The sequence below is a fragment of the Megalops cyprinoides genome, chromosome 2, assembly GCF_013368585.1.
Source record: "Megalops cyprinoides isolate fMegCyp1 chromosome 2, fMegCyp1.pri, whole genome shotgun sequence".
Taxonomy (NCBI): domain Eukaryota; kingdom Metazoa; phylum Chordata; class Actinopteri; order Elopiformes; family Megalopidae; genus Megalops; species Megalops cyprinoides.
Genome location: NC_050584.1, coordinates 28,530,118 through 28,551,458, shown reverse-complemented (window position 1 = coordinate 28,551,458; position 21,341 = coordinate 28,530,118). Strand labels below are relative to the sequence as shown.

Below are 21,341 nucleotides of genomic sequence, written 5' to 3'. Positions count from 1 at the left end.
AACTAAACCACCCAAAACGGAACATAAAATGCACACGTATCAGTGGGAGACCTGAGACACACACAGCTGGACGCTTTCTGTGGAAAAGGATTGTCTGCAGTCTGTTATGGTTACCTGAAAGGCCGATCAGCATGATGCTACAAACAAATATTTAAAAACACACTGGCGGCACATAAATAATGTGTGTAACTGGCCCTCTGCAGCGTCCCCCCAGGCACAGTTCTAGGCCATCTCAACGATCCCTCTTTGGCCACACTGTTCCTCAAGCCACGCCCACGTTTGGATGATGTCTGTGTCTGGCAGATGCTGGGGTTGTGGTAGACTGTGCACTAAAGACTGTACACACAGCTGCCACGCACACATAACTCCACCAAACGTTCCCTTTGCGGGAGTTCAACAATGTCAGTTCACAGTCGCTACGTGTTAAACCACTGTGTGGAGGAGGTCTGCTTTTTTCTTTTTTTTTCCATTCCTTGACAAGGCCAGCTCTGGTGAATTCTGACAAGATTGAAATGCACCATGTTGAAATTTACACCCTCCTGCTTAGGAAATCATCAGCAGAAGACACCTTCATTTTTATTAGTGGTTTGCTGATACTCAGATGAACAGCATCAGGGCCTGTGATAAAATGTGCTGACTGACAAGCCGGGTATCGTTCTTCAGGGTGGGGGTGATGAGGTGAACCTCCCGCCACACCACCCAAATCCCTCACAATGAGCGGTGTTCTGCTGCCCCGTGCCGGCGTGGGCGTGGCCTCTCCCAGCCACGGCGGATCCGCGCCAGCGTCCTGTCCAAACAGGGCAGCATCAGGGCGCCTCTGAGCAGCAGGACCACCCCGGGGAGCAGCGAGGCCAGGATGAAGGAGGGCGGGGTGTACCACACAAACTGCTTGGGCTCTACCCACTTCCTCCAGCCGAATACCAGCGCATGGGCCGTGCAGAGAAGTAGGGCCCCGTATCCCAGACTCCTCTGTGGGAGGAAGTGGACACGAGGGACAGTGGTCAGACTTCTCTTTGATATGTCACACAGGCCCAGGGCAAATCTACTGATAGTCAGGTCAAATTAAGATCACATCAGCTACAAACTCACTCTCTCACTCACTCACTAGCGTACTCACTAGCTCACTCACTCACTCACTCACTCACTCACTTGCTCACTGACTCCCTCACTCACTAGCGTACTCACTATCTCACTCACTCACTCACTCACTCACTCACTCACTCACTTACTCAGCTCACTCAAGATGAATTATTTGCTGTAGATCTGCAGAAAATCACTAAATTCCACATTAAGGAACATCAGATGCTACAGATCATTATCCAAAAACAAAGATGTAAGCATGCACAGGGATGTGATAGACAGCTGTGCTTTTATCTGGACATGCCATCCTGTCGCTAGACTCAGGTGCTTTCTTACCTGAACGCACTGGAACTCTCTCCAGTTGAGGGCATTGCTTACAGACGGGAGGGAAGAGACTGCCACCAGGGCCAAGGCGGCCAAGCCCAGAATCCCGAGGGAGACGTAGATCTCCATGCGCCAGACATCATCCTCAATCCAGGCGTTCGATTTGTTCTGCTGCACCTGTGGGATGTGACAGCAAGAAAGGGGTATTAATCAGACATAACTGGACACACTTTCACGGAGGAATGTTAGGAGGAAAAAACTGAAAGGAGAACAAAAATTTTGCATGTGTGTTGTAGTTTTTGCTAATTAGCGACAATGCTGCATTCATCTTTTGGGTGTGCCAAATAGCTGTACATGCTAATTGGTTCCTACTTCCGTTTCCGTTTCTGCTGATTGACCCCTAAAGTCCCTGTTGATTGGCCCTGCCATACTTTCTGACTGACTCCCGTCTACTAATTGGCTCCTACAGTACTTCCTGACAGGCTCCTGCATGCTGACTGGCCCCTGCAGTACCAGGTGACTGCCTCCTACCTGCTGATAGGCCCAGTTGAGCAGCTTGTATCTGTATGACCTCCTCATTGGGTAGCAGAGGCTGTAGACAGCGTGAAGCGAGGCGAAAAAGAAGGACAAGAGGCCCAGCTGTTTCCTCGTGGACATCCACCTGTCCAGCCAGCCCGGGAATCGGCTGTATTTAGTGCCTGAAGCAGAAGATACAGTTTATTTATTTACTTACTTTGGCTTTATTTCTTACCAGGATGTCCTGCTGAGATAGATCGACTTCTGGCCAAAACAGAGCAACATTTAAAACATTAAAACCATTACCTACAATGAGTATCAGCATAATAAGGTTACAAGTATCACAAGATGTTTGAATATATGCCATTATTACAGTTAGACCTTTTTCCATCTAACCTTAAACTCCCAAAAATACGAGCAACAAAGACCAAAGTCTTTTTTAACGACATTTAAATTACATTATTGTCATTGTTACATTATTTATATTACATTATTGCACAGATGCCCTTGTCCAGAACATCTTACACCACTCACCCATTTATAATTCACACAGTTGGGTAGTGGCTGAAGAAATGCATATTTAGCACCTTGCTCAGTGGTACAATGACTCCTTTGTCAGATCTCCATACTAACATCCGATGCAACTCCACCTATGAAGGTATTGTGCTCCACATGTCAGCTGGAGATTGGCAACTAGCATAGGTATTTCAAGTTTGTGTGTTAAACAAACAACTTCTTCAATGGCCACCTGACTGCATTCTCTTTCCTGGACCTCCCATTCATATGATCCACTGCTTTAACAAGTTACTGAGTGACAGGTCATCATAGTCATAGTTTTCATTTCATTTTAGGTTATGAAAAAAATTCAACATTGCTTGGTACATTATGGACAGTACCAAAAAACTGCATTTCATCAACTGAGATAGAAAATAGCCTTTAGTTGCTCAAGATTTCTCCTGGTTTCTGCTAATATTACCCTCAAATACACTCTAGGAGAGGATGGAAGAGAAAAGTGTTGTTCAAAACAGATTCTGAGATACTGAAGGAGAGGTTACACAACTTTCAGAGAAGTGTAATGGGTCAGTATGAGTCAGTGGAAGCCAGATCATCTAAAGTAAACATTACACTACATTAATAGACACAAGTCATGATACAAACATGTAAACTCTGCCATTTTGGTGTCTTTTTTGGCACACACACAGTACGGCCAAATTTTTGTGTGGTGTTGAGCAGCGGCATGGAAATTTCCGACAGCATGTGTCCTGGCCTCCGTCACAAAATGGAGGCTTTCACACCTCAGTTAAAACCAACCAAAAATTGTCTCTGGAAATGCAGATCCTAAACCGCACACCTCTGGGAACACCAGCAGGGTGTGAGCTGCTTTTTACAAAACAGCGCAAGAGTGCTGTGGAAATTTCCAGTAACATCATCCTGGACTATTCTCCAAAACTTTATGACGTATATCCCTTGGCCCCGTGTTTAAAATCAACCAAAAACACTCTCTGGAAGAGCAGGTCCTTAAATTTACACCACTGAGCTGTCCACATGGTGTGTGTGTGTGTGTGTGTGTGTGTGTGTGTGTGTGTGGGGGGGGGGGGGGGGGGGGGGGGGGAGGGGGGGGGGGCAGTGACAGGAAGGACAAGAGTCAGACCAGGAGACACGAAGTGACAGGAGGATTTGTCTGTAGTAGTGGTGCTAAACTCTTGTCATGGGCAACATTCTGGAGTCCTTCAGTGTGACAGACTGTGCAAGTGCCTGTAGGAAGTGTAACTTCCAATGACTTCCCATTTCCCCCTTTAAACAGCTGCACACAAAGCCTAAAACTATTTGGCCCTGATTGTCTGCCATCATGTGCACATGTGAATGTGTGTTCATATGCTTGCATGTCTGCGTGTGCATGTATCTATGTGTATCAATGCATTGCAGAAAGTATGTTCTAATGATTATTATAATTTCTCATAATCTGCATAAGTTTTCTTTTATCCTTCATCAAGGATATATAAGATAATCTTTACTTAATGCCTTTCTACTATAGAAAAATATGTTAAACTGATAAAAATAGGAGCAAAATAGAGATGCTTTTCTAAACTGCAAAAGTACAAAAAATATCTTACACCTTCTTATTTTCCATCCCATAGTCTTAAAATGAAAAAGTAAAGGTCGCTCCCCCCTCACCTCGATGTAACTGCAGTATGGCAGCCAGCACCCCGGGCAGGTAGACCAGGGCCAGCAGGGTGATGGCGGTCCAGGGCAGGGCTTTGTTCATCACCAGGATGGGGATCTTGTAGCAGTCGTTTCTGCCCTGAGTCACGTAGGGGTGCAGGACGTCCCTCAGAAGGGTGTAGAGGAAGGTCAGCACGGACAGGACGGCCGCTGCTCTGAGGGGCAGCCGCCACAGAGGAAAGAGCGGAGAGTCCTCCAGCCTGACGCTGGCTGGGAGCTCAAAGTCCTCCACCAGGAAGGGGACTTGCAGGGGGAGCTGGAGAGCAGCCTGGAGCGGTGCTGCCTCCTTGCCATCGGGGTCCTGGGAGGGAGAGAAGACCAAAAGCGTGAGGAGCTGAGAGCTCTCACTGCAGACAGAAGCGCTTATGACCTTACAAACACACAAGCACACAAGCCTGTAGACATGTGAAAACACACACATACCCACCACATACATGCACACACACATTTGCGCACACACACACATACACACACTCCGCCTCTTTCTGGAAACACCATGAGCTTGTGCATTTCTACCAAGGGGCAATGTCACCCGCCCTAACTGACTCACTGAACACACACAAGCACAGCCACACGAGGTACCGCACGAACAAAGAAGGCCTCAGAAATCATGGTCCTCCATTTTGGCTCGTGAGTCATTTCTTTTCCGTTTTTCCCCAGGGCCCAGCAGTAATCTTTCCCACTAACTACAGTCTCTTTACTACTAACCACTAGACTTCAAGAGGACCAAAATAGAGCTTTACTGCTCTTTGAGTGATGGTGATTACCTAAAGGTTACGCAGATGCGCTTAAGTTAGCATTCATTCTTACTCCATACAGCTGATTAAGGTGAATTATATGCTTTCCAACTGCTCAGTGAAAAGTATATGTTACCCAAGTATAACCATAGAACTGGTATTTATCTGGTCACACCCAACTCCAATTCTGAATACAGTATACATATGTTTCAAAAACAGGTAAGTATATTTTACCAGCCTGACACATTTGAACATGACTTGAAGAGTGAACCTCACTCAACGCATCATTGAAATCTGTCTCTTTTAAGTCACCATTCAAATTAATTAGACAATGAATGTGGACTTGAGTATCAAAATTTGTGTTTATTTACTCGATGAGAGATCCATTTTGGATTTTCACTTCATGTTTGCAAGCATTCCCCTAGAGGTGTGGTTCTTCTTGGCAGTGGTCTTATGGATGCGGCTCAGCTCCCAGTTTGGGAGAAACTAACAGCAGTCCTCTCCAGAGGAAGGCAGACACAGAGATTCTTTCTTGGAGAATAGACTCAAAAGTTAAAAAAAAAAAGTATGTTCAAACATAATTGGTGGGGTGAGGGATAGTACCCCTTATAACACCCTCTCTCTGAAAACACTGTGTCTGTCAGCAGCCATGTAGACAGAGGAAAAGGCTCTGCATGTGACCGTTGCCCAGCTAGCCTGGTGTATCCTGTAGTGTTTACAGGGGCCTGGGGCATTTTCTGGGGGCAGTGTAGAGCGGGTTAAGTCTGACCCAGGTCATGTGATTTTTTGGTTTACTCAGCCTGAACGTATGTTTGGTTTGCATGATTTTGCTCAATTTTCTTCACTCACTTCAAACAACCATTTGATGAAAAAAAAAAGAAAAAAATAAAAATCTCAGAAGATTTTCTTTTTTTTTCTTGCTTTGAGTCAGACCCACAGACAACAGACAACCTGCAATGTAAGGTTTCTGACTCAAGCTGCTGCTGATGCATATTTATGTTCGCAAACGTAATGTGTGTTTTTGTCAGGTCAAAATCCAGTTTCAAGGTATGGAAGCTATGGCAAGCTGCTGTTTGCTTGGTGTGACACGAGTGACATCAGCCATTCACAAACATGGAAGCAACATGGGAACAGGAAACTCCTCTGATGAGAGGGGTGCAAGCCAGTTCTTCTGTAACACACTGCAGTGCAACGACACGGCAATGTGGCACTGCGGTGAAGACCCTGCCTGAAAAGACTGCAGGGTCAGTCCCCAGATGATTGACATTTACACTAACATTAAAGATTTACATTTATATTAAACATAAACACGCTGATAAGGTCAGATAAATACCTTGGATATAATAACAAGGAATCTTAAAACAAAAAAAGAGCAAAACCGCTTTAAACATGTAATGTAAAGTTGATGTAATATGGGGCTGGTGTAATATGATGTAAACACTGTAGGCTTTACTGTAGAAAGACCTTGATTGAGGGGTTTGCATTTGATAAAGGGGATTTGATAAAATTGGCTATTTCAAGTTGAATTTTGCCAGTAAATATTTAGTTAGACCATTTAATTTAATTTAATTAATAGGGAACATTTATGCTGACACTAAGAGGTATTTTTTCATAGAGAGATATTAATGCAAAGAACAGACTAGCGTCAGTGATTCTTTGTGAGTTCAAGACCAGCCTTGGCACAGCGCTAGAAACACTCTAGGCTACAGGCAGAATTAGGAGGCCAGGTAGGCCGAATGACCTTTTCTCATCATTAAAATTTCATAAGTTCTTAACGATTGATTCTGATCAAAAAGGTATTTGGCTGTTTGACTGAAAGCCTGTCTTTTTTATGATTGCCAAGCGGGGTGCTACCACCGTGCCCTTTCAGAAAGGTAATTAACCTGACTTTCTGCGGGTTAAATGCCCTCAGCTACCCAGCTTTACAAACATAACTCGCCCAAAATAAGACAAAGTAGTAATATTGGCGGATAAAGATATTTAACCATTTGTGTGTCAGGGCAGGGAATTGTACTGGCTTTGATGAGCTGTGATGTAGTACAGAAAGCCATATGTGTTGAAGCCAAGGAGTGGTAAGAGTTAAGGAACAATCATTTACTATTTCCTGGCATGTGGCGGTTCACATTTTCACTCACATGGACTGGAGGCCCCTCTGTCTCGTAAATAAGATCCAGCCAAGGGCTTTTCTATCCACACAGGACACACACTCCCACAGTGACATCACGCCTTTTGCTTTCTGAGTTTTTGACTTGTCATGAAGAATCTTACCCAGCTATACAGGCCATGGAGATATGGTGTCTGAATAAGATCCAGCTAAGGATTTTTTGTTTTTTTTCACACAGGGTACAGACTCCCATTGTCATATCACATCTGCCGCTTTTTGAGTCATATCAAGCCATACATGCCATGTGGATATGTTAGTGCTAGCGGAAAGCACAAGCTTATGAAAGTATGCATGAACAAACATCTCATCTTCTATACATTCTATACACTATACATTTACATCACAGGCTCAGGTTCACTGGATAATGAAGGGTAATGGAGATTTTGTTGTTTAAATCTTGTTTCTGTGAAGGAATCATCCTGGGAATGTTTGCAGAATGCTGTATCATTACTCACTATCCATTTGGTGGAAACACATAAAGTTCACTCATGAAGTTCTCTTCCTTTCTGACCTATCTCCCTTCTCCTTCACTTTCCCCATCTTCTCTCTCTCTCCCTCCCTCCCTCTGTTCATCTGTTTCATCTCTGACTCTGCCCCTCTTTGCTCTATGTCTCTAATCTCTAATCTGAATAGAACTAAAAGCCGCACCTGCATGGATAAGACGATAGAGGTACGGGAAACATGGAGAAGCAGCGCGTCTGCATTTTCTTAAGTAAGTGGTTCACACAGCCTGGTGCAGCGCTACGCATCGGTGTGGTATACCTCTTGCGCAGCGTGGGGCTGCGTCTTTGGGGCGACTTCCGTCAGGTGAAGCCAGTCAGACTCGCACCTCTCTCCCTCCGCGATCCCAGTTTCCGCGTGCCTATCCATAGTTTATCGGTCCAGTCTGGAGCCTGCACTAACGGACGTGATGGAGACAGAGAATTCCATGAGCAACGTGTTCATACTACAGCGAAAAAACAATGAAATGTTGGTATTGTTGTGTATTTATTTATGGATTTACAGCTCTGATCAAGAAAGGTTAATTTACTTTGGGTCGTGAGGGTTATCCAATTGGCCGTATTAAATCCCAGCGCTAGTCCTAACCTTGACCTGTTCAGGCATGTGATCACCGTGGGGACTCTATAGAAAGTTCACATGACCACATTTTCATTTCTGACCGCATGAGTACATTAATCCATGAGGAATGTACTTTCACTGCCTCAGGTTTTCTATTCTGACACGCTGCGGGTGTGTGCCCTAGTCTGTAGCTGTAAATGTAGAGACACTTTAATAAAGTGTCTTCTGTTGAACAAAAACTCTAATAAAGACACGATACACACCTTTCGTTCGCAAAAAAAAAAATAAAAAAAAATAATAATAATAATAATAAATAAATAAAACCATGGACACAGCGATCTAAGATTACTTGCCAAAGCGGTGAACCGCTCTGCCTTCTCACAGCCGACATTGTTCCAGTTTCATACGCCGCGTTACATCATGATTTCATTTAACGTTACAGATTTTAAACACCTCTTCTGGCTCCACAGATGAGCATAGCGTTAGCAGTCTGCGAAGCTTTGAGGAAATCAGTTTTACGAGCTTGACTTACAGTGCGCTCAGGTCATCGGAACACACATTGCTCCAGCACAACGACGTCCGAACGCGTGCAGTGACTCATGCAGACCACGACCATAAAAAAACTATTCATCTGACAAACTGGCGACCGAAATCACACACGAAGGAGTCTAACACACGGTGTCTGATCACAATCATCTTAATTGCTTGGAGCAAGTAACTGTGCTAGACCCCTCGCACGAAAACTACGATAGGCACAGCAACACAACTTCATGACCCGCCCCGAATTCGTAAAGAATCGGCCCCCATGGGAACGGCCACGACTGGTTTACCCAATGACCAACATCAAGGCCCCGGGAGAACGAACGCCTCAACCAATCATGTAACACTCGGTCCTGCCTCCAACGGCGACACGTGAAACACCCAGAGCTACACGTCTGCATGTGGGAAACTTTGTTAGCAGAGGCTTTGCGGATGGCTTGTGAGTGATTTTGGCCACTGAACTGTGTTAAAAAAAAAAAAAAAAAACTGTATTCGCAGGTCGAACCCCGTCCCTAACACCTAATACCTCTTTTTTACGTGTAGTATTGTGTAGCATTTTGGATTCTGTGTGATAGGGGCTGTTGTACCGTAGTATATTTGGCTTCTGTCAGATTGCACAGGTTAACTTGTGATATGGCTCTAGTGTTATGCTCACTCTCACTGGTCTGGGAGTGTTGTTAGCGTCATCTGACGTTTTTGAATTGCATGGATACACTTGTGTTCTATTGTGATGGAAATCGCTCTGGATACAAGCGTTTGCTAATTGCATAATCCCCATAATGTAATGCAATGCGACCGAAAACTCTAAAATTGTTTGCTTGAACCTGTTAGATGACTTTAATCCCATGAAAGAATTTTGCATGTCACCTTTCCTTGCTGTGAGACGCAAGACAAGCAAAGACTTTTACATTGTTGCATTGATTCCTACGTGGGAGTCTGATTTTAAAAAGCATCTGAAATAATATTTATTTTACAATACAACAGTATACAATGTACAATAATAATTAACTGTATATTGCGATACTAATAATAGTGCTAATAGTACTACGTTCGTAGGGGTCATTTACACTGGGGAATTTTTTTGTCGTGGCCTATTTCGTCCCCACCACTTTAAAAAGGTGTGAACACGTCGAACCCGTCGTTGTCCCCAACACTTTTCAAAACAAACTGACGCCCGTGAGTACGTTACTATACTACTATTTCGGCTACTATACTAATAGTTAATGCAAATATTTATTCTGTAATTAAATTCACAAAAAATACTGATAATTCGCTTAAATCAACAAGCACTGATATGGCAGTAGATAGTGGCTGTGGTTATGTGCAAACTTTCCCCGTCACAAATAGTTGCATACATTGGATACATAACCACACTTGTCACGGTACATATACACTACCTTGTTTGTTTCCAAAGCTAAAACAGCCAAATTTCCTCATAAGGTAGAGTTGTGACTGACTGAGCTTTCACAAACAGACTTCCAACGATACTGCCAAGCACTTCACATTATCGGACTGACCGGAATGTAGAACTGTGTAATTAACGTGTGTATAATTACACGAACTGAAAGTATAACCATTACAAAACTGGCCAAAGTTGTGATCCTATTCTAGGCATAAATTCATTGTATATTGAATGTCCTAACAAAAAGTTGCATTTAATAAGTAAATATAATCGGGGATAAACTCATGAACAAGTAAGTAGGCTTTGGAACGGAAAAATGCTGCCGACCCATTAAGCGTCTTTGTAATTGCACTGTGAGTCCTCCAGAGGTCACTAAAGCGACCGTTTACCCTAGCAACCTCTGGTGAACTGGTAGTCTTAATTGGTTTTGTGCTGCTTCCTTTGGAGTGACGCACATGACGATCCTGTGATCCCGTGCCTGTTTCCAGAAGTAGGCATTAGGGAAATTTTGGTTTAGGGACAGTGTGTTGCTCAAACCGCCCGGAGCTCCGTGGAGAACTGCAGAACTTCAGAGGCAAGGAACCATGAATCTGAAAACCTGGCTTTTTGTAGCCGCTTTGATAGCGGGTACCCCCGCACCTTCCGCCGCGGGTCCGCTCCATGCGCAGTGCAAAGTTGAGTGGTGAGTCGGAGCAGTTCAGTGTTATTTTACTTTGTTTGCGTTGTACAAACAATACTTGGCGGTGGTTGCGTCTTTGTTTTAAACAGAGCAGTACTGACCGATATAGCAGGCGTTTGTTAATTGTTTATTCATTGATTTATTTTATGTGTTAATGTGCGTGATGTTTAAGTTAATATTTGGGTAATCACACAGGAAACTTTCACATCCGGAAGAAGTCACGACACGCCACCACGACTGAATGTTTTGATTGGTTTACTGGATGTTTTTCATCCTTGTGAAGCCTAAGTGATGTCAGTAAACAGATCAAGATGTTTACAGGCATTTTCTCTCCATTCACCTCTATAATTCATGAAGTCCCTAACAGCAATCTGTTTTCGTCTGTCTGTGCTATACATACCATTTTCAGCAGTCTGGGTTCAGATCTGTTTGGGTGTTAGTGTCCATTACACTGAAATACCTTTTTTTGGCAATGCTCACAGAGGACTCATTCAATTTCAGTCCTGTAATGGTAATGCTAATGAATTGGTTATGTGTACTGCTGTTCAGCCTTCTTAGGGATTTCAGACCGACCCCAAATTAAATGTGTCTCATGGTAAATAGTTTCATTTTAGCAGCGGCTAACATGTCCAAGCATTAGTAATAAAGACACGGAGAATATGCAGATGCTTCTGAAACGCTGTCATTCAGTATGATACTCCATTACCTGGGAGTGTAACAGACCACAAATTTTTTGCAATTCAGGCAATGAGTGGTTCAGTTCAATGTGCCCATTTGACCCCACACGGGGCAGTCCTTAGTGGTGAATGGGGGGGCATTCTGCACAGGGACACAATTTTTTGAGAGGCGTCTCTGAGGGGTAGAATGCGGTGAGCATGTCACTTTGACAAATCCTGCCTCAAAAACACAGCGGGGGGGCCCCCTGACACACTGGGGGCTCTATCCTGACCTTCCAACAGCCCCTGTTAGCCCCTGATATGTTGTCACATATAAACTAGTTATTACATAAGTGGAACCATGCATAGGATATATTATTTACTATTTGCTTTCTTTCGGCATGTGAGTCCTGATCCTGGCTTGCAGACACAGCCTAGGTGTCATGTCACACATCTCCCTGATGCATTGTGATATTGTTATATCCAGCACCCAGGTCCGGTGATGACAGAGATAATTTATGCACAGTGGTCTGATGCTGCTGGTGTTATCCACACTCAATCAGCACATAGCAGGTGTTTCTCATGTAGTAAGAGTAGCAGTGTGGCATAGTGGTAAGGAGCAAGGCTTGTAAATGAAAGGTTGCTGGTTCGATTCCTCCCTGGAGTACTACTGCCATACCCTTGGGCTAGGTTCTTAACCAAGAATTGCCTCAGTAAAACATCCAGCTATATTAATGGATAATCTGTAAATTGTAATGTATGTAAGTTGCTCTGGACAAAAGTGTCTTATAAATGTGGATATTATCATTTATTTATCATAGTAAGGGACAAGTTGGTAACACCACGTCTGTACATACTTATCTCAGGTAGGTGCATGGTTGTCACCAGGTGTGAATAAGCCTGGCTGAGCATGGTAGGCCTGATGCTTGCCTGGTAAGCAAGACCATAGGCAGCGGTGTGGCATAGCTGTAAGGAGCAGGGCCTGTAAGACAGTGGTTGCTGGTTCCATTCCCATGCTACATTACAGCTAGGCTTTATTTTTTCATCTATTTGTGTAGGGGTCAGCTTGGGTTCACGTCCAAAGTCCAGCGCTCTAACTTCCACACCCATATCAATGTCTTGTTTCTCTTAGTGTTTAATCTGAGACAGGGGTCTGGGGTGGGTGAATTGACTTTCTCTTTTGGCCTCATCAGTTGCACTAATTGGTTAATTTCTAAAATGTTTTTCTGAGGAAGAGACAAAGTACCATTATTTGTTTGTGGGGGGGGGGGGGGGGGGGGGTGGCGGTTTGGGACTGTGTGACTAAAAGGCTGGGGTGGTCAGGCACATGACCCCTAGGGAAACAGGATATGGGGGTATGTGATGGGGTGAACATGGGGACAGGATGATTCTAATCAGTGCCCTCCGTACAGACACTGCCCCATCCCTGGTATGCGGTTCTTTCATGTATATATAGCTACATATTTACCGAAGCAGCTTAGGGTACAATGGCATTGCCCACTCTGGGAATCAGTCCTGCAACCATACAGTTACAAATCCAGTTCCTTAACTGCTGCATCACACACTGTACTGGGGTGTGGCATGGCCATACTTTCAAAGCTTCAGATTGGGAGTTTTGGAAATATGTTGAAACTGAGGACATCACAGTCTTCGGTATGGTTTTGGCTTTTGCCTTTTTTCCATCAATTCTTGACAGTTGTCAAAATCTTACACATTGAAAAACTATGCTGGTGTCTGGAGTTTAAAGATGTTTTGAAGACCAAATATAAAACTGAATGAAAAGCACACCGGTTATTACTTTCATAATGCGCACTACTTAACTGCTGTTGAATTGTTGAATTGTTTTGGAGATCAGTACCCAATTGTTTGTTTCAGTTTTTGATCTGTTTTGAGGTTTCATGCTCGGTTTTGTGCAAGGACCTTTTATCAAACTTCAAACTATGAGCGTGACAAAATAAATTTGTTCATTTGTATGATATTTTGTCAGGTTTAACACCAACTCAGAACTACGGTAAACCAACATTCTCCACTAGATGGCAGCAGTTCACAATGCAAGAACACATTCACCTCTGTCGCGGGCATGGATGAAGCTCCAAAGCTTATGGTAGAGAGCTGCATTGAAGTGATGTTTGTGGGGGGCCCTGTATGACGTGTCTGCTTGTCCCTCTTGTTGCGGCAGGTATTTCGGGATCCCCTGCAGGCAGGTGTACGTGTCTCTGGTGAACCAGATAAAGAAGTGGAGGACTCTAGCCAGCTGTGCCATGGGGGGTATGAAGTGTCTCTATAAGGTAAAGAATGGAACACGGGGTCTGGCCCTGCACATCTCTGGGTCGGGATTGATCCAGCGCATGTAATGTGAATCAACTTGGCATAGAACTGTTCACCCCATGGACGGAACACCAGTCTGTCACAGGTTCTGTGAATGAATTTCTTTACCTTATTCATTAATTCAGACTGACTTTGACATAAAAGTTGAGAAGTTTATTGATTGTCAGGAAATCCTCAGTCAGGCACTGCTGGAGGTTGACCCTACCTTCTGGTGTCACCCCAGGGTGGGACACCATTCTGTCACAGGGTCAGTGCCTTCGATTAATCTGTTTCAATGGTGGCTGACCTTGCACAGAGGACTTATGTGCTGTTTTTGGTCAGACTCTGGAGGCGATTAAGCGTATAACCCTCTTGTGCCAGGCTAGACACTCGTCACTGAAGTGATCCCACATAGACATAAGGCAGTGACTTACAGAAGCGCATACCTGGTAAGGCAAGGTAAGGCAGTGGGAGGTGAGAAGTCAGCACAGACTGAAATGTCTCTTCACCAGTAACACAGTCTCTGTGTTTCCAGTCAGCCAGGGCATGAATCATTCATATTGATATGAATGATTCTAGCGTGAGGGAGGGCCTGCTTGTCCAAAAATCACAAGTTGTGATGGGGAAAGGGCTCCTTAAAATGGAATTGACAACGACTGATGAAAGCTCTCCTTTATCCAATAAGAATGTGGAATGCATGTCAATCTCCAAAATTCTAACTGTTGGAACTCAACATAACTGCACTGTCAGAGTGATGATTCCACCCTGTATACTACATGTATGGGCTGTTTACTCAAGACTGGACCCATAATTAAACCCAACTCAAGTTTAAGCTCAGATTTAAGCGCTCGTTATATGAAAATAATGCAATCATTTTTATTTTGAGAGTGTCGTATTCATAAAAATATGAATGTGAGGTTGTATCTGTCCAGCAGTTTGTGTGGTGCAAAAGAGACAGCTGCTTTCGAAATGCTGGTATGATGGTGTGAGTTCTCGCCTGTCGTGACCTGTGACTCAGCTTGAGATGAGCTTGTGGTGACTTCTTTGGGCTCTTGCACAGCCCACCATTTGTGTGAGCACAGTCTTCAGTGCTGTCTCCCCTTGTGTTCATCTGCCTTTTGTCCTCTGGTCCTCCCTTGTTCTTTTTGTCTCTCTGTTTCTCTCTCTCTCTCTGGTCTCTCTTTCTCTGTCTTTTTCAATTCAGTTAAATTAAGTGTGGCTGTATTGGCATGACTAACCAAAGCAGTCATATAAAATCTGAAATATAAATAACTGTGTATGCAAAATGTAAAACACAGATATATGCATACAGATACTTCTGCAGAGATTTATAAAAGGTAATAAAAAAGAAATAATACAATCTTTTGCTCCCCCTCTCTCTGTCTCTCTATCCCTCTGTCTGTCTGTCTCTCTCTCTCTCTGTCCCTCTCTCTCTCTCTCTCTCTCCCTCTCCAGCTGCAGTCTGCTAATATCCACTTCATCTCGGCCAAGCACACCACCCCGGTGAAGAGGCACGTGGACGACCTCAGCTTCCGCCTGGTCCCCTTCAGGCTCTTCACCCACTGCCACGTGTCGGTAAAAGTTCTTCCTCTATTTGCCCGAAGTGAAAGGTCAAGTGGGTTCATGTGGGGTCCCGGGCCACAGGAGTGTCACAATACTGTAGATCGAAACAGCCCACTCCACCAAAAAGCCCCTAAAACAGATAACCCCCACCTGTGTGTGCACAGCAGCACCTGAGCGCAGGAAACCATAACCTTTCTCGTAGTCTCCATTCACTTCTTTTAAATGTTCACACCAAGTAGCATTCTCTGACAGGCCCATGCCAAAACCTAACCTTTGACATTCATTTTACATGTTATACTGTGCATTGTATTATTATGTCAATACATACATTAATTGCTTGTTTATTCCATTGTTACGTTAAATCTGTTGGGAACAGGTGCCCTTTTTGTATAAGTCGGTATGGTACAAAATTTGAATTTCTCAAGGAAGGGGGGTCCTGTAGTCACTACACATTTACAAAAGGCAGCTTCCATCCCAGACACACACACACACACACACACACAAACATGTACACATACCAGATGAGGCCTAATCCAGACCTGAAGTGCTGCAGGGGGTTTTGTTCCGAGCAATTCCCATTTACTGGAGCCAGTTATCTGTTGGGGAGATTCTCTGTCTGTAAGATTGCTTAGCCACAGACACAGCACCCTCTGCTGTTTGGGTGTCTAAGAACATCTTTTTAGCTGTGTCTGAGGTGCTTCAATGGAAGGTGGATTTTGTGTCAGATACTTGGCATTCTGCGCATTTTGCAGGCAATGTCTGTGTCTGAAACCTGGTACACCATTCTTGATCATGGCACCAACTACTGCAACCTCTACAATCTGATGGAAGGTAAGGACAGATCCACAGCTGGGCTCTTCCACAGAGAAGACTCAGTTTTCCTGCAGTGTTGCACTGTGACATCACAAAGCTGTGTCATGGGAAAGGTTTCCTGGATTTTGACCCCCCTGCATGCCTCTTTGTATTGTTGCCAGGCAGTGGGCTGACAGAAGCACCGGGCTACACGGAGATAACCAGCGATTTCCTCTGTACCCAGCGGTCCTCTGCCAACTGTACCATTTACTGAGGCTGACACTGCCAATGAACTGAGACTGAGACTGCCAATCACTTTACATTCACATTAAGACTGCCAATCATCTCACACCAACACTGACACTGCCAATCAACTTACACCAACACTAAGACTGCCAATCATCTCACACCAACACTAAGACTGCCAATCATCTCACACCAACACTGAGACTGCCAATCAACTTACACCAGCACGGAGACTGCCAATCACCTTACAGGAATGCCAAGACTGCCAGTCTGGCCAGACTACCTTACAGCAATACTGAGACTACCATTCACCTTACAGCAATGCTGAGGCTACCAATCACCTTACCGCAACACTAAGACCTGCGAATCAACTTACACCAACATTAAGACTGGCAGTCACCTCACACCAACACTTAAGACCGCTAATTATCTCCAATCAACGCTAAAACTGCCAGCTGTATCAGCTTCAGGCCTACTTGCTGTACCTTAACACTAACACCTAGACACCCGTCTGTACAGACACTGAGACCTCCAGCCACATTACACTGAGACTGAGACCTCTGACCTACAAGCGTGCAAGCACTGAGACCGCCACATGTGCCTCGCGCCAGCGCTGAGAGCCAGCGGCAGGGAACGTTGTCTTTGCACGGCCGGCAGAAATGGCAAATGGAAGCGCAGGAAGCTTGTGGTGTGGCGGAGCAGAAAGTGGGAAAAGATGGCATGTTTAAAATGCCAGTTGAAGCCACGGGGTTACGCTGTGAGTAAAGAGGGGGCTTAGCTCTTAGCTTCGACCTGGTGTGCAAACGTAGCCATTTTCATAGCTGCGAGCTATTTTTTTTGACAAATGTGTGATTATCCTAATAGGCAGCTTTAATTTGTTATATACCGTGTTTTACTGCTGTTTTTGACTAGTCTTGACTAGTTTTATTTTGCATTTTCAATTCTTTCTTTGTTTAATTGAGGTTTTTTTCTGATTTTGCTGAAATCAAGCACCTTGTAATGGACAAATAAAAGAAAAAGTAATTTGTTTGAAAGTACTGGCCAAAGTTTTGCTTGCTGCATTTCCGTTTGAAGCGCCCACTCATACTCGCGCACGCACACACACACTTTTCTGTAAATATAGCTCTCCCTATCTCTAAGGTAAAACACTCTTTGTGTGGACGCATCGTTCTTTTTGACATATAAACCAGTTTTTCTCTTTAAAGCAATGGTGCTAGGGGGGGAAAAAAACCTTGGAGCTGTGTGAATTGCAGGCCAGGTTTTATTAGGACAGCAATATGCTCAGCTGGGCATTGCCATCAATCACGGAGAGATGCGCATCGAGATCACCGGGAGACCGCTGGCACCGTGCGTCAGTGTCCGTCTCCAGCGTTTTCCCACGCGTTTCTCTCCTTCGCCACTAGGTGGCAATGTCTGCAAGCCTCTCTCATCGCTTTCCTGTATTATCAGCTGAGACTGATTGATTTTTTTTTCTCTGAACAAACAAACGATAAATCAGAGCTTTTTTAATTGGGAAGATGAAATTTCAATCAATAGAGAACAATAACAGGCAAAAGTGTTTTGTTTTTTCTTTTTTTTAATGGAAATGTGACCAAGCAGCTGTCAAGTCTTTATCTTCTAATTTAAGTCAAATGAGAATTTGAATTTTAAAATGAGTGGGCAGTTGGGGTTGGATGCTGTGAGAGATGACGACGGTACCAAAAATGTCTCGTCTCCAGTGGGATGCAGGTTTTAATCCTGGATTAGGAGGTTTTTGTTGTACCCATGAGTGAAGTGCTTACCTTTTATCTCCTCGGTAAACATGTCTTAACTCCAGTAGGATGCATGTTTTAATCCTGGATCAGGGTGTTTTCTGTTGTACCCTTAATCGAGGTGGTTACCCTGTATGTCATCAGTAAAGTATCATGCTGTCTGAATGCATAGTACGTCATTGGACATTTGAGTGTCCTAGTAAGGTCGCGACCTTTGAGCCGGGAGGAAAGCTGCTCTGTTTCTCGTCGTAGTGCCTGTTTAGGATCCTTAGAAGGGAAGAATCTAAAATGGCCAGTGAGGGAGGGAGGAAGGGAGGGAGGGAGAGAGAGAGAGAGAGAGAGAGAGAGAGAGAGAGAGAGAGAGAGAGAGAAAGAGAGAGAGAGAGAGAGAGAGAGAGGGTAGGCCTTCCATTAGAGTGCAGAATATTGCAGAGATTTTTCATTTTTACAGGCCCATTAGGATGCGGTGTGTATCAGATATGAAAGCTGAAGGGCACACAATTTTCTTCTTTTTAAAGTTTAATAAAATAAAACGAAGCGCAGAACCGTCAGGAACAATAGACTGAGAACAGGATGGCGAGGGGCTCAGAGTGCAGACCTCTACAGTGAAGGACAGCGTGACGTTCACTCACCACACGTTTCAGACCACTTATGCTCTGCATTGCACAGGCACCATTATTCCAACTTTACTAAAAGATTCACGAACGTTATTTTAATCCCTGCGAAGACACAATGTTCCCGCAATGCATGTGTAATGTCAGAATGATGTTATTTTCTGGTTCAAGGAGGTCTACAAAGTGCTGTGTCACAAACAACAGCCCAACATGTTTTAGCAGCCAAGTGGGAAATACTGCTAGGGGTGATGCACAGGTGATTAAATCTCTATGTCCCTTCACCCAATACTCCCTTATACACATGCAATTAATATGTTACATTTTTTAAATGATAGACTAAATGTACAAATGATTTTTACCTACTTTACATTTTTACCTACCTTTTAGCTGAATTTTTTACCTGCTTAGATTTTTATCAGCATTTACTACTGGATATTTACTTTACTACTGGATATTTACTTTTATGTATATTTCCCCCCAGTGCCTGTATTTGTATTTGAGCCCATGATGTTCTGGTTGCAGTTTTAGTTCACTAACCGCTGCTCCACACTTGCGACTGGCCACAAGCACCTTTTTGCTAAGGGCAGTCCATCAGTGTTGATGGACAGGTTGTCTTTACAGTCGGCTATTGAGTCCTGCTTTTGGGCTGGGAAAAGAATATTGCAGATAAATCTCCAGGAGGCATTGAAGGGTGGACGAATGGTTGCCATTCTTTTTAGGCACTCAGAGGGATATTAGGCCAGTCATGTAAAACATGGTCAGGATTTCGGTTGGGAGGCAGCTGAGGTGCTACTTATTCACCAGAGCAACCGTGAAATGCGCACAGTACACACACTTTCTCACGCACAAACTGTCTCACACATAGAAAAGCTCTCTCAACACATACACATATACACAGGCACACACACATACACACATACACATACGCACACACACACACGCATACGCACACACGCACACACACACGCACTTTGCATTCCCCTGATGGAGGGATTCAGTTGCCTTCCCTGGGGCGTCTCCATCTTGTGACTCAGATGTCTGTTCCTCTAATGTCTTTCCAAACTCTGAGACCCCACTTACACTGATAATATGTGGAGAAAGAGGTCTTGTCTTTATCATGTTCTTACCCTCCCAGCCCAGCTGCTGGCATTGGGGGGGGGGTGTCTGTCCCCTGATTTCCACCTCCAGCCCACCTCTTATTTTGATGCAATTTGTCACTGATGAAAGTGTACAAAATCCCCTCAAATCCAATTACAGGTGCTTTGGCCCCCAAGGGGTGCACCCGGCCATCCAAGGCGCAACCGGATGGAACTGGATGGTGGTAATTAGCGTGTCTGTATTGAACAATATTGAAAACCACAACAATATCGTCCAATAAATCACTCTGAAAGGTACATTGGACCCGGGCTCCCAAGGACGAACAGGTTATCCTCTTAAGAGCCCGGACAAACGGCCCAGCTTGCTTGTTTGTTGTTTTTTTTGTCTTTCTATTTTCTTTCAACAGCCCAATTTAGTTTTTTTTTCTACCTGTGCGGATGGTGGGGCGCTAAAGGGCAGAGTCCCACTCAGTCCTTCCATTATGAGCTGTGCATTCCGCTGGGGCCGCGGTCCCCCCTCTCGCGGCTCTGCTTATGAGCTCTAGCCCCCGTTTCCTCCGCCTTCGTTATCATGACCTCTGCACTTTCCCTATGAGGCCTGGGGTGGGCTTCTTTGAAAATGCATTCCGCTGCAGAAATAACAGATCACCTGGCTCATAACGTAATTCCACGTCCTGTAATCCATACCACCCCCCCGAGAGCCCACCATGTCAGTCGGCCTCAGTAATCTAATAAACTCGCTTTAGAAGTGCAGCTTCTCTGTAATTTTGCTACTGTGCAAATAGACGAAATCATAAAAGTGGTTAAAAGGCAACGCAGCACTGTGGCGGATCTGGCCGTTCTGTATCTGCGATGCTGACAGATTTCGAACAGCTAGATCAGCTACAGTCTGTTCCATTCCGGAACACAGTAGGCCTCTGGTCTGACCTGCAGTATATTGAGTTGATTGTATCTCTTGTTGTGTAGTGTGAGTGGCTAGGTGGCTGCTCCATCACTTATGAGCAGACATTAATGTGTCATTGTCTCTGGTTCAAGGGACGTGGTAGATGAGGAGCATGGACTCTTGGAAACATTATGTGCCCCTCCGAACCTCACCTCGCCTCTTCATGGCAAACCCAGGGGTCCCAACATGAAGCTAGACTTCTTCTGTGATAGGGCATTTATCTAAAACCTGTTAACCTTTTTTTCTTTCTATGGACTTTCACTCTTTCATGGCAGCTGTCACATAGATACGCTGTACACTCTTTGTGGTCTCTAAGAGAAAACCTACACTATGTCAGCCTTCACAAAGGGTTTGGATCAGATATCAGGAAATAAGAATGGCATATGTCCACACTCTACAGACTAAGCTAATTAAACAAAAGAAATGAACTTTTTAGTAATATGTGGTAAGTAATCCACTAAAATTATTTTGCAGGCAAATTGTGCTGAATAGCTGGTATTATGTTTGCAACTCACTGACAGCATATTGTCATCCTCCAATGGACAAGAAGCGTTATCCTTCCCGGTGCTTGTTGTGTAAGACACCTTCATGATGCCACATAGATTGAGGTAAGCACCTGTGCTAATCACTGGCTACCTGCACTAGGAT

At 44.4% G+C, this 21,341-nt stretch overlaps 3 protein-coding genes across 3 annotated transcripts in view; 1 reads left to right on the top strand and 2 right to left on the bottom strand.

Moving 5' to 3' along the window:
* LOC118770759 (tripartite motif-containing protein 16-like) overlaps positions 1–21,341 on the bottom strand; it is a 157,271-nt gene that overhangs the window by 89,185 nt on the left and 46,745 nt on the right.
* LOC118772550 (STEAP family member 1B-like) lies at positions 530–7,914 on the bottom strand. Its single transcript, XM_036520990.1, has 6 exons — positions 7,807–7,914; positions 4,096–4,444; positions 1,936–2,102; positions 1,417–1,581; positions 755–969; positions 530–596 (listed from the first exon to the last, which is right to left on the bottom strand). The coding sequence occupies exons 1-6, from the start codon at positions 7,912–7,914 to the stop codon at positions 530–532; spliced, it is 1,071 nt and encodes a 356-aa protein (XP_036376883.1).
* On the top strand, positions 10,491–17,150 carry LOC118773572. The gene is made up of 5 exons (XM_036522568.1): positions 10,491–10,727; positions 13,560–13,668; positions 15,143–15,262; positions 16,003–16,081; positions 16,225–17,150. The coding sequence occupies exons 1-5, from the start codon at positions 10,630–10,632 to the stop codon at positions 16,314–16,316; spliced, it is 498 nt and encodes a 165-aa protein (XP_036378461.1). The 5' UTR covers positions 10,491–10,629; the 3' UTR covers positions 16,317–17,150.

What these genes read in the sequence shown, in the direction of transcription:
- LOC118773572 (XM_036522568.1), top strand. Translation starts at nt 10,630, where the DNA reads ATGAATCTGAAAACCTGGCTTTTTGTAGCCGCTTTGATAGCGGGTACC. An exon ending in GTATGAAGTGTCTCTATAAG is followed by an intron (nt 13,669 to 15,142) that starts GTAAAGAATGGA and finishes CTCCCTCTCCAG; the next exon opens with CTGCAGTCTGCTAATATCCA. An exon ending in CCTCTACAATCTGATGGAAG is followed by an intron (nt 16,082 to 16,224) that starts GTAAGGACAGAT and finishes TATTGTTGCCAG; the next exon opens with GCAGTGGGCTGACAGAAGCA.
- LOC118772550 (XM_036520990.1), bottom strand. Translation starts at nt 7,914, where the DNA reads ATGGATAGGCACGCGGAAACTGGGATCGCGGAGGGAGAGAGGTGCGAG. An exon ending in TCAACTGGGCCTATCAGCAG is followed by an intron (nt 1,582 to 1,935) that starts GTAGGAGGCAGT and finishes CACATCCCACAG; the next exon opens with GTGCAGCAGAACAAATCGAA. An exon ending in ATCCGCCGTGGCTGGGAGAG is followed by an intron (nt 597 to 754) that starts GCCACGCCCACG and finishes TGTTCATCTGAG; the next exon opens with TATCAGCAAACCACTAATAA.